Here is a 12,451-nt window from a genome sequence, read left to right on the forward strand (position 1 = left end):
TTTAACAACAAAAATGGACATAGCTATTTTTGGGCAAATGAGTGTATATTTAATCATTTCTGAGAAACTTTTATTTTCGGAGATTTTTTCAGGAATTTATTGGTACAGTAATTTACTGTCATCAAAGGTTGGTGTACCAAAAAGGTATATTTTTTCTCAATTTTAACAACAAAAATGGACATAGTTAAGTATTTTAAGACAAATGAGTGTATTTTTAATCATTTTTGAGAAAGTAGCAGTGAGTAGTAATTTACTGTCATCAAGGTTGGTCTTCTTATTTTCTGTCTCCTGGGGGCGAGTACACTAAATGAGCAGGGAAGAGAAATTAAACTGGACAAATCCAGTACAGACAAGATTGACTACAGCCAGAACAAGTATTAGTGTTATTGCATTTACTTTATTTGTCTTTGCAGAAGTGAAAAAGGAGGAGGAGGACATTCAGGTTTGTGCTAGATGGAGAGTTGTTTTTAACTTTGTCAAAATAAAGTATTTTTACTTGTTACTTGACTTGTTGTTTCATGTAGTTGTGAAATTCTAGTAGATTGTAGTGGTTAATTGAAGTGTTTTGTAACATGCTAGTGCTAAACACTTGGTGTAGACATCTGAGAGCATTTGTATTGAATGTTGTCTTTATTTCATCTTGTGTTTCAGGTCAAAAGAAGAGGTTTAACCAAGCTGTTCCACTCCTGATGATGGGACCTTTGACCTTTGTTGAATTCTGTGAGTATGTGAGCGGTCATCTTGAGTTACTGTTGTAATTTGACTTGTATTCAAATGTGTATGTATGGACTTTGTAAATGTGTAAAAGTGTTTTTGCTATTAAAAGACTGAAATGTTTTTGTTCAATTATTGTGAAATATTGTGGTTGTTTTTTTTTAACTTACTGCTTGGAACTAAACAAAACTAAAACTTAAAATAAAAAACTAAAAAAAAAAACCTAAAAAAAACCTATACCATACCCTTGACTTTGACAATGCACGCCCTATAAGGCAATGAGAAATCCCATTCATATTTTCCCATTTTTGCTCAACTTCTGTAAATAAATGCAAATCACACACAACAATTTTCTTTATTCTGGAAGGATCGCAATGGAAGTACAATGGCCAAACAGTTCTGCTGAACGAGTCTCTTGGATGAGAGGTGAAACCCTAACCCTGCCCTCGATGTAACTATTTTTGGAACAATCAAAACCTGTGTTGGTGTCATTTACCTCTTGCCGTCAGGGTGGAAAGCCACACAGTTGATGGGAACAAAATGACCTTTGACTCCAGCCAAACACCTCTTCGTACGCAGCTTGGAAGAACCTGCAGATTAGAAGAACACGTATATATTTCCCATAACATGACAGTGTGCTGCTACTCATGTTTGTGTTTCACCTAGTTGTGTGTTTTTATTGTTGTTTTAGTGCTGTACTGCTGCTGGAACTCCCCAGGGATTCAGAAACTTCTATCACATGCATTTTCTTTTCAAGCACGGGTCTCGCTGTCCCACAGTCGACAGCTGTCGTCAGCTGATCCTGTCAAGACATTTTTTGGTGTCCCCTGAGAAGAGCCAGTTAGGGAACGTAGCATGTATCATGGCAGCAATTCATGAGCGTAGGCTAGGGTCAACTGTGTCATGATTACACATTTACTTGGTTCAATAACAGTCAGACAATGAATTACAATATTATAATTATTATGCTTTTGATGGTTTCACAACACGGTGCTGTTCCATGATAACATAACCTTTCATGTCATAACATTGTTGCAGTATGCCAGTCTGTTGTGTCTGTTTTAGGTAACGAGTCGTTCCACCTGTGTGGGGAGACATTGTTGAAGGTAAATGTTAAAAGGCTTCAATGCAATCATGGCTTCACTTTATAAATTATTGTTTGCTCTACATTACTGGCGCCACCAATAACCTCAGGAGAGAAGAAATCCATGTTGTACTATTTTCATTTTAATCTGAATGAAAATAAATCAATTCTACTGGCCAAAGTCTACTTTTCATGATTACAAATATGATTTTCATATCACACACACTATAGAGCGTATAGTCTTATGTTTGTAAAATCTGCAAGTCTAAACTAGCTGAGGATTACTCTGCTACTCGACTAGCAAACTAACTACTATCCTATAGTCATTGGTGGCACTTGTTAAGCTCAATCATTTCGTGTCACTTACTGGATCTTTAGCGAAGGAAAACTGAAGGTCTCCTTCTCCGCTGTACTTGATCTGAGTGATGGACCGTCCGTGGTCCTGCAGTAGGATGGGTTTCTGTACAGAAAAACAATATTTGCAAGTTCATTTCATATTTTCAAAAAGGTGCATCACCACAACAACCATATGTTCATTATTTAGAACGGAAAAACTAACTACGAATCATTTTAACTTCTGACCAAAGCTAACGTTAGCTGTCGAGACACATATGATATCATAAATTGCACTAACGGTCTCGAACGAAAGACTACCATTTCAAACAAAATACAACCGTCAATTGTTTTCAAAAACCCACCATTTCAATCAATCACATGTTTATTTTATTGTCTCAGAACTTTTTCTTTGATAGAGAGAGCGTGCCTTGGCGACTGTAACAGAAAAACGTATTGGTTAAAAATGTACAAAAAATTAAATTGCATTAAATTGCAAATTGCAATGTATGCAGAAACTTGGATTGGTGGATTAAATTAGTCAATGCATTTTTTTTATCTACCATAATTGAAAACATATATACTGTATATACACATAAATACATATATATATTTCCACTGCATTAATTTAATATATATTTACTCATATAAAAGAAAGATACTTTTTATATACATTATATTTCTGGTTCTGATTAAAGTCATGTAACTTTATGAAGGCTTTATCAAGACAACACAGAAAGCATATCTATATTTTAACAGTTGCAATGTGAACTCCAAGCCGTGTGAGGCGGCAAAGAAACGAGAACAATAATCGCAATTGAGACGAAGAAGCTGCTCAGCCCTGGGCGTCTCTTAGAGCAGGAAGTGGAATAACAACAAAAACCACATAGACCTTTTATATGTAAAGTCATGGGCTTTATCTTCAAATCTATAACATAAATTAATCAGGTAAGTATATTATCTTAGTGCAACGCGTGTCTTGTTATTTACAGGTGCTTTAGATAGCTTAGTTAGCTTTTTTCCGCCAGATGTTAGCTTAGCTGCAGATGTAAAAATGTCGAGTTCTTATTAACAGTAAGTTAATGTTGCATTTAAAATTTCGCTTAATATATAAGTATGATAACTGTATAAGCGAGCTGCTAAATCACTGGTTTGCCAGTGTAGATAGAGTCTCTGTCAGTTAGGTATCAACGTAATATAAAGGAAAATTGTTCATATAAAAATATTTGGGAATATTAAAAAGATTTAATGCAGTGTTAATATACAGACGATACTGAAAACGCCTAAAGACAGTTGGTAGAGACTGTGAGTTTGCTGCGATGTCTTTAACTTAAATGTGTTTTATTGCACAAAATATTTTAGTTAAACGTGTGGAACATTTAGAAAATAAAATCAATAAAGGAACAGGTAGCTTGTGACCTAGCATCATTTTCTTGCAGATATAAGATGATGTATGGGTCTATTTTCTATTGTTTTATAATTCTTCACTTTTAGAGAAACTATGGAGGAGACCAGTCGGGAGGCAGTTGCCACAGCAGTGCAGCGTGTAGCAGGGATGCTGCAGAGGTCGGATCAGTTGGACAAAGTGGAGCAGTACAGAAGGAGGGAGGCTCGCAAAAAGGCCTCCGTGGAAGCCAGACTAAAGGTGACCAGGGGATTTCATGTTATAATAATTTCTCTGATTTGACTGTCACTCAGAATGTTTGGTAATTATACTGGAAATTTAATTAGAGGCTTAGTTATGATGAACAACAATAAGGAGGAAAAATACTGCAAAAACTATGGTTCTGGTAACACAGAAACATTCCAATAATAAAACTATGACTATTGGTAATTTACAATATTTGTTTTGTGGTTGTCACCAGGCAGCCATCCAGTCACAACTGGACGGTGTTCGCACTGGACTTACCCAGTTACACAGCGCCTTGCTGGATGTCAAAGACATCCAGGGCTCACTGGTTGATGTGAGTAAAGACTGGAGGCAGAGCATCAACACTATTGAGAACCTGAAAGACGTCAAGGATGCTGTAGTTCAACACAGTCAGCTGGCTTCTGCTGTGGAAAACCTTAAAAATATTTTCTCTGGTGAGTTCATATTATTTACATTACATTTATTTACAGATATGAAAATAATTTCCAGACCTGCTGGCCAGCCAATCAAATTAATGCAGTGGAAAATGGTTAAAAAAGGATTTTTCATTTCATTCATTTGTCATTTTCAATGACAATGTTCTATGTTTTTTTATGCAAAGTGCCAGAGATTGTAGAAGAGACGCAGCAGCTGATAGAGCAGGCGGAGCTGCTGCAGGCTCATCGCAAACTAATAGAACTGGAGTGTTCCAGGGATGACCTCATGTATGAGCAGTACCGTATGGACAGCAGGAACACCAGTGACATGAACCTGATCTCCATTTACTTTGAGGATGTAAGTACATGTTACATTGTCAGATATTATAAAAATGTGACAAAAGAAGTAAAAGAAAGAAGTTGTGTTTATACTTTGTTTTGTTTCGTTTTGTTACTTTCAGGTTCAAGGCCTATCGGACGATCTGGCAAAACAGTTGTGGATGGTACTGCAGAGGGCAATGGTGACAGTTCGCCGTGACCCCACTATGCTGGTGTCCGTGATACGCATCATTGAGCGCGAGGAGAAGATTGATCGACGGATGGTCGACCGCAAGAAGCAGACTGGCTTCATTCCACCTGGTCGACCAAAACAGTGGAAGGACAGGATGTTCCAGGTACGATGCAAAAATGACACAATAATAATAACAAAATTCTTGAAAACAGGTCACATGATCCACAGTAAAGAACGTTTTTAGCCTTAAGGGAAATACATTGTAACTGATCTTCCAAAAACTTAAAAGCATGAGTCCAAAACGGTGCCCTCTTGTGGCCAAAGATGATGTACGGTATATTTTTGATATGTACTCTGTATGTAATCTGTGCCTGTTGCAGGTGTTGGAGAGAACAGTCAGCACTCGCATTGAGGGCACACAGTCAGTGACCAGAGAGGAGGATAAAATGTGGCTGGTTCGTCTACTAGAAATTATGAGGAAATATGTCCTGGACGACCTCATCATCGTCAAGAACCTCATGGCTCACTGCTTCCCTCCACACTACAACACATTCAACAGGTAACAGCAAGAATGCATTTCTTCAGTAACGTGTGTTCAGATGTGACGGTGGTCTTGACTTGACCTGTTTGTTCCAGGTTTTTCAGTCTGTATCACAATGCTGTGTCCTCTCGTGTCAAAGAACTGGCCTTCGAGGATCTGGAGGCCAATGAGATCGTGTCGCTGCTCACCTGGGTCCTCAACACATACAAGAGGTACACACACAAATACACACTAGCACAGACATTTTGATGTCTAATGTAAAGAAGCTGGACAAGTAGGGAAGAGTCGAATGGATGGTCAAAGCATGTGTGTTTTTGTGTTTCAGTGCGGAGATGATGGGCCACCCTGAGATCCAATCAGAGTGTGATATCAATCTGCTGGAGCCTCTGCTGCCTCAGGGTGTGGTTGATGACCTGTTCAGCAAATATGTCAAGACCTTTACAGTAAGAGCCAATCACATTAAGAGAGAGAGAGAGAGGCTCACGATATGAAAAAATATCTCGCCTTCCATCTTTATCATCTTCATGCACAAAGGAAACACCAGGCTGAGATAAACTACCAATATGCCTAGGATGATGAAACCTCAGGTCTGTAAGACAGTAGTGAGGCCTGCTATCTTGTTTGGTTTAGACACGGTGGCTCTGTCCAAGGAGATGAAGATGCTGAGATCTTCACAGGGAGTGATGAGCAGATCAGAGGGACAGTTAAGGTGGAGCAGATTAGAGATGACGTTAGATGTTGGAGATGGAATTGTCAGGCAAGAGGAAACACCCAGAGAGGATGGAGATGTTTGTTATAATAGCAGAGGAGATGGGGTGACATGGAGGCATCCCCTGATGGGAGAAGCCGAAGAAGGAAAAAGTTTGCCTATCTTGTGTAACGTTACACCTTTTTCGTCCCGTCTTCAGTCTAATATAACAGGTTGGCTGCGGAAAGCCCTGGAAACGGATAAAAAAGACTGGCACAAAGATACAGAGCCTGAGGCTGACCAAGATGGGTTCTACCAGACCACACTGCCTGCTATCGTCTTTCAGGTACACACAGTTTTAACATCGACTTCCATTCCTTTTACAGCCCATTGAGCACTTAATAAGACCTTTATAGGAACTGGCAGAACGCCCCGGGCTTCATAATTAAAATTTAAAATCAACGTGATCGCAGTCTTTGTCTGAGTGTGATGTGGCTTTGCTCTTCTCTCAATCAGATGTTTGAGCAGAACCTACAGGTTGCTGCACAGATTGATGGAGAATTCAAAGAGCAGGTTCTCAAGCTGTGCCTGAAACAGATGAATACTTTCCTTCTCAGGTATTTTATTTATCTATTTCACGATCTTCCTCTTCTTATATATCTAATTTATTTTATTGGTTACCTAATGACAGTAAAACTACAGTTCACATAAAATGACATTAAAATAAAAAAAGTCCTGTCTTTTGGAGACATCAGCCAAATAGATTACTATTAAAATACATATTTATGTTGACTGTTTTGAACTTGAACTTTTAAAGGTACAGAGAGGAGTGTGTCACCTTCAAAGAAGACCACCTGAGAGACCGACAACTCCCACAGTGTTACGTTCAATATATGATAGCCATCATCAACAACTGCCAGACATTTAAGTGAGTTTTATGTTGCATACATTCTGGTGTGTGTATGCTGTAAGTGGTCTTTGGTTGTTCATTACAAAACTACTACAAAACAACAAAGTCCCCTGAGGCCGTGGGTGGAGCTCTACGTCTATCAATTCATCATCGTTTCTTCTGGGTTTCATGTGAAAACACAAAAGTCTTGTTCTGTGCGTTTGCCCAGAGAATCCATCAACAGCCTAAAGAGGAAGTATTCCCGATCATCAGAGGCCACAGAGAGTGACGCTGCTATTGAGAGGACCCTGAACGAGGTGGTCAAGGAAGGATGTCAGTTCCTTCTAGACGAAGTCTTCCTTGACCTTGAGGTACGAGCTGACGTGGGTGTGTGTTTGCATTCATAACAATAACACACCAGCCACACTGAAATGAAAGATCATGTTTAGCCCTTTGTCTCACTTTGTTACACTGTTTTTTCTTACTTGATACCAAAGTTGGTTTGTACAAAAAAGTTGATATTCTTCTGCAACGCCATCACATGTGAGATTAAAAATGACATTGGAGGCAATCAAAAACATTTAAATCAACCAAGAATACCAGGAAAATTCTGATTGGGGCTTGGTGACAAACGTACTGGTAACTTCCTGGTCCAACAGAAATACTGAGATGATTGTTGTGCCTTTATCTGGCTGTTTTTTTTTTTATTCACATCAACTAGATGTTTGTTTGGACCAAGCAGCTGTAGCCAAGGCTTTGTCTGCAGCCTCCACAGAAGAGAATGTGTTCCGGCAAAGAACACTCTGTTACAATATCACTGTCTGTTTAATGCCAGAATCATCTTAATGACCTGCTGACCAGAAAGTGGCTGACAGGCTCCCACGCAGTGGACACCATCTGTGTGACCGTGGAGGACTACTTCAATGACTTCAACAAGATCAAGAAACCATTCTGTCAGGTTGGCTTAACAAAGTCACAAGAAACACATATATACACATACATATATATATATTTCCTCACAGTTACTTTCCTACCACAGTATTCTGCCTATGCTTTAAGACTTTTTTTTTTTCCTGGTTTTTGATCATTCTGATCTACAGAGTCAGGTTGCGGAGCTAGCTAAATGTTAATGTTTTTAATAACGAGATTCTGTATGTGACGCTATGCTAACAGGACATGACAAATGAGGCCTTGCGCCGGGTGGTGGTGGAGTACATCAAAGCCGTGATGCAGAAGAAGATCACGTTCAGAAACGCTGAGGAGAGGAAAGAGGGAGCCGAGAGGATGATCAAAGAGGCCGACCAGTTCAAGTTCCTCTTCAGAAAACTGGCTGATGTGAGCACACATAATATTATTTCCCTGCACGGCAACATGGTAACAATGACTTTGAATGCACCATTACTAATACAAATCTCTATGTGCAGGGTGAAGACACAGAAAAGCTGTGCGGTGCCATCACTGCTATCGCAGAGGTGTTTAAGCTGACTGACCCCACACTCCTCTTCCTGGAGGTCACCACGCTGGTGTCCAAGTATCCTGACATCAGGTAAACCACAGGGGTCACGCACAAATACAGCAGCTGGGGTCATCACAGCACAGGGTGATGCCACATTACCAGGCATTAATTTACTCTCCTTTCTATTCACAGAGAAGAACACATCCAGGCGTTGCTGGCTGTGCGAGGTGACGCCAGCAGGGACATGCGCCAGATGATCCTTGGTACCTTCAGCGAGAACAAAGCGTCCAACTCTTTGGTAACACAGCCCATCTTTAAGGACATCACTGTGCCTACCATTTCCATGCCTACAATGACCACCATGACCTCCATGGCCACAGCAAAGCTGCTGAAATAAAGCTGATTTCCCACTCTTCATCAACATCAGACACCATTATACCTAATTAATTCTACATAGTTTTATGACACATTTGTTAATGTTGTGTTCTCTGTGATTTTTCCCTAAAAAATGTCTAATTCCAGCTGTAAAAAGAATAATAATAAAATAATGAGTTGTAAAAAAAAAAGGCTGCAGTTTTATGTCTTTCATGTACCAGGTCACAGGGACTTTGGGATGTTGATCAGTACTGGCTTGGAATGGGATTAAACATGTGTCTGAATAAAGAAAATAACTGCTTTAATGCACACTAAATAAATTGTCTTGATTAATGTGGAACCCCTTAACATGCCCAGCGCTAATATATATCCTCTTTTTGTCTATAATCTTCTTTTTTTTTTTTAATTTAGCTTCTTTGTTTTACTTGTATGAGTGTATGCTTTTGTAATTACTGTGTTTTTGCTGTGGGGACAAATAGTAGAAATATCTATTTGTCTGGGGGTGGGCTATGGCAGGGACGGGGGCCACTTTCGCCCAGGGTGGGCTACGACCACCACTGGCGTCTGTTCGACGAGGCACAGGTACAGTAGCTTGCAGGTAATAGTTGTATTACGTTTGCGTCCTATTGGAGGCAGTAATGCACTAACGCGCCTTGAAGACAGAGCGAAGAAGAAGAAGAAAGACGGCCGCAGCACAGTAGGCTGTTGCTGCACGGTGGTGGAGATGTTTACCATGGATAAGTCTGTGTAGCTAATGTTGCCGTCTCACTGACCTCCCCTGTCTCCAGCCTTACGTTCCTGCCCAGGACAGGAACAGTGCAGCCTGAATCGGGTACGTGTTACCGTCTGTTCACGCGGCTAATGTTACTACCGATGTTTAGCGATGAAGGGATGCTTAAAGCAGCTGATATTTTTTTCACTGACGTGAGCAGATAATCGCCGCTGCCGTCAACAACAAAGCCCTTCTGCAACACTACTGTGTAATCTCAGCACTTATCTGTTACACTGGGCTGAAATGAAGTGATGTGAAGAAAAGCAAACGGAATCGTGGTTTTTGCTATTGTGCACTGTTAGCCAAAGTCGCGCAGGTTTGGACGGATAAACAAGCTAGCATCAAGGCTTCATTGATCGGTGTGCAATCTCATCAGCAGCGCTACGTTTTAGGAATACGTGCAGTATGCGACGGGGCGACTATACGTAAATACTGAAGTTACTCTGTGTTTTTGCATCACGGATTTCTGTACGAGTAAACTGCAACCCGGATTATATTCAAAATCTAGTTGGAATATATCAAAATCGTCACCAGTGTATACGTATCTGCAACGTATTTTAACATACACGCACCGCTCGATAAAATAATTAATATTGTGAACAATCGAGCGTCTGCAACACCATTAGAACATTTAAAATAAAATAAAGTTTGAGATAAAAATGTGTGCCAAAATGTATAATCCGAGTACTGTATCTACTGAAAGAGGAATTAAAAATCCATCTCTAAAGTAAGATGCCTCACACAGTGTAGTGTTACCTCAGGGATGTAGGAAAAAGTTGCAATGTAGACTATAAATTAAAAAAAATTTACAGCATAGTCACTAGAACATGTACAAATCTATGTTTTTATCTTTTCAGGTACATTGAATTTGAAGTTTCTCCATCTCCATCCTTTGTCCAATCATGGTGGACTACTACCAGGTGTTAGGAGTGAGAAGAGATGCTTCGGCAGATGACATAAAGAAAGCGTGAGTGGTGTCAAAACCCATCTGATTAAAACATGTGTCCATTACGTGGTAATGTCAACTAGAATTGGTATTTATTTAGTCTCTGTGGCAACTGTTGGCAAGGCTAGGTCCTTGTATACTTTTGAAACTCTTGCCTAAACAAAGCCATGTCTTATGTTCACTAACTGCTGACATCATCCCTCTGTGTGCAGATACAGAAAACTGGCGCTCAGATGGCATCCTGATAAAAACCCAGAGAACAAAGAGGAAGCCGAGAAGAAGTTCAAGGAGCTGTCGGAGGCCTATGAAGTACTCTCTGATGGTCTGTACACTACCATGTGTGAATGAGCTAATACAGCATGGCTAATGAAACGCAGCTAATGGCAGTGGTGAAGGGTCTCCGGGGAGCAGAGATATTACTTCAGCTGCTCAGATGTATTTTGTTTTGTTTTTTTGCAGCCAACAAGAGGACCATATACGATCAATATGGCAAAGAGGGACTGACTGGGAGCAACCGAGGAAGAGGTACGTGAAACACAACCAACAAACCAAACTGCGTCAGCTGTTGTTCTGTTCAACAACATTACAATATATCTATACCACACATGATGACAAATGTTTAGTTCAGTGATGTCACACTATTTAACCAAGAGTCACTACAAACAGAAACCTCATGATCCATGATACCTTGATTAATGACTCAGCAAATATTTGTTGCAGAAGGCCGGTATTACAATGGAGATCATTTCCACGAACACTTCACATTCCGCAACCCTGAGGACGTCTTCCGGGAATTCTTCGGTGGCAGTGACCCATTTGCACATTTTTTTGGTGAGTACTTTTTATTATAAATCCCTTTAATCATAGCCTGTATCACAAAGTGAATTATCTCCTGTTCTTTCAGGTCCAGATCCTTTTAGTGAAGATCCCTTTTTCAGCAGCGGTCAGCAGCATCAAAGTTGTGCGACTCGCTGTCGAACAGGCAACTCGTTTTTCAGAGGTTTTGTTGGTTTTCCCCCATTTGGAGCTGGCTTCTCTCCATTTGACCCAGGTAAGAAGTGCAGCCTTGGATTAAGTTGATATGGTGAAAAAACTGTGATCTACTTGCAAGAGATTCTTTCTTTTTTTTTTACTTTAGGCTTTGGGACCTTTGGCTCCATGAACAGCATGGGTCACATGACAACAATGGGCAGTCTCGGAGGTGGAGGCTTCACCTCTTTTTCTTCTTCCTCCTTTGGTGGTGGAGGAGGGGGGGGGGGAGGGGGGGGCGGAGGAGGAGGAGGAGGGATGGGCAACTTCCGCTCCGTGTCTACCTCTACTAAGATCGTCAATGGCAGGAAAATAACCACTAAAAAGTAAGATGCCACCAAACACCCACATCGCCTTATATCAAATTGGCCGCCCTACTAAATCCATTACAATCAGGGATGTCCAGTATTAACTTTAATGCTGATATTGTCCAAACACTTAATTTATCTGTACAAACCACCATATGAGTTGCTAGCACCAGCATACAATCCCCTGATTATTAAAATAGATTAATTAAATGAGCTGCAATGCTGCCATCTAGTGACTTTCACTTTCATATAGCCGTTTATCACATCATTTGGCAAAACCCAGGCATTGCTTTATCAGGTTTTCATTATTGGGGGAAAAACGGTAACGATTCCTACATATATAACATAATTATGCTAATATATATCCCTAATTACAATCTAAGAATGAATTGCAAAATTCACCCATCAGCAATTCCTCTCACTGCAGCATTTACATGGAGCTGAACAGAGTTAATGGATGAAGCCAGAAAAGCTTTGACTGAATTTGAGTGATCAAATCAAAGTGCATCTGATTTAAAAACAATTGTCTCATTCTCCGGTTTCCACTTTTGTAGAATTGTGGAGAATGGGCAAGAGAGGGTGGAGGTAGAGGAGGATGGACAGCTGCGGTCACTAACCATCAACGGAAAGGAACAACTCCTACGACTGAAACACAAGTAATGGACGCCACGCCCTCTGCTGTGCTGGCGACACCCATCACTGACACAACAACAACAACAACACACTTGAGCTTGAACT

General features: G+C 40.3%; 2 protein-coding genes and 1 long non-coding RNA gene across 4 annotated transcripts in view; 2 read left to right on the forward strand and 1 right to left on the reverse strand.

The window, feature by feature from the left end:
- Positions 1-126: 126 nt before the first annotated feature.
- The window catches only part of LOC107990146 (uncharacterized), a 31,730-nt gene continuing 19,405 nt past the window's right edge, over positions 127-12,451 (reverse strand). The window contains exons 5-6 of the long non-coding RNA XR_003053059.1: positions 2,166-2,258; positions 127-1,796 (exon numbers count right to left, since the gene is read on the reverse strand). This is a non-coding gene — a long non-coding RNA (uncharacterized LOC107990146). The remainder of the gene's footprint in view (positions 1,797-2,165; positions 2,259-12,451) is intronic.
- On the forward strand, positions 2,924-8,849 carry exoc3 (exocyst complex component 3). Of its 2 annotated transcripts, XM_008334757.3 has the most exons (16): positions 2,924-3,079; positions 3,626-3,776; positions 3,997-4,216; positions 4,384-4,556; positions 4,660-4,872; positions 5,090-5,268; positions 5,346-5,462; positions 5,576-5,693; positions 6,159-6,284; positions 6,455-6,555; positions 6,756-6,866; positions 7,057-7,198; positions 7,663-7,785; positions 8,001-8,162; positions 8,252-8,373; positions 8,476-8,680. In XM_008334757.3, the coding sequence occupies exons 2-16, from the start codon at positions 3,633-3,635 to the stop codon at positions 8,678-8,680; spliced, it is 2,256 nt and encodes a 751-aa protein (XP_008332979.1). In that variant the 5' UTR covers positions 2,924-3,079; positions 3,626-3,632. The 2 variants fall into 2 exon arrangements, with proteins under 2 accessions (XP_008332979.1, XP_024921929.1); XM_025066161.1 differs by lacking the exon at positions 2,924-3,079 and having other exon boundaries at positions 3,633-3,776; positions 8,476-8,849.
- On the forward strand, positions 9,217-12,445 carry dnajb6a (DnaJ heat shock protein family (Hsp40) member B6a). Its single transcript, XM_008334758.3, has 8 exons — positions 9,217-9,490; positions 10,288-10,397; positions 10,589-10,698; positions 10,836-10,901; positions 11,097-11,207; positions 11,281-11,427; positions 11,515-11,731; positions 12,268-12,445. The coding sequence occupies exons 2-8, from the start codon at positions 10,333-10,335 to the stop codon at positions 12,371-12,373; spliced, it is 822 nt and encodes a 273-aa protein (XP_008332980.1). The 5' UTR covers positions 9,217-9,490; positions 10,288-10,332; the 3' UTR covers positions 12,374-12,445.

This window comes from Cynoglossus semilaevis, chromosome 20 (genome assembly GCF_000523025.1).
Source record: "Cynoglossus semilaevis isolate Cse_v1.0 chromosome 20, Cse_v1.0, whole genome shotgun sequence".
NCBI classification, from domain to species: domain Eukaryota; kingdom Metazoa; phylum Chordata; class Actinopteri; order Pleuronectiformes; family Cynoglossidae; genus Cynoglossus; species Cynoglossus semilaevis.

What these genes read in the sequence shown, in the direction of transcription:
- exoc3 (XM_008334757.3), top strand. Translation starts at nt 3,633, where the DNA reads ATGGAGGAGACCAGTCGGGAGGCAGTTGCCACAGCAGTGCAGCGTGTA. An exon ending in TCTCCATTTACTTTGAGGAT is followed by an intron (nt 4,557 to 4,659) that starts GTAAGTACATGT and finishes TGTTACTTTCAG; the next exon opens with GTTCAAGGCCTATCGGACGA. An exon ending in TGCCTGCTATCGTCTTTCAG is followed by an intron (nt 6,285 to 6,454) that starts GTACACACAGTT and finishes TCTCTCAATCAG; the next exon opens with ATGTTTGAGCAGAACCTACA.
- dnajb6a (XM_008334758.3), top strand. Translation starts at nt 10,333, where the DNA reads ATGGTGGACTACTACCAGGTGTTAGGAGTGAGAAGAGATGCTTCGGCA. An exon ending in CTATGAAGTACTCTCTGATG is followed by an intron (nt 10,699 to 10,835) that starts GTCTGTACACTA and finishes GTTTTTTTGCAG; the next exon opens with CCAACAAGAGGACCATATAC. An exon ending in AGGAAAATAACCACTAAAAA is followed by an intron (nt 11,732 to 12,267) that starts GTAAGATGCCAC and finishes CCACTTTTGTAG; the next exon opens with AATTGTGGAGAATGGGCAAG.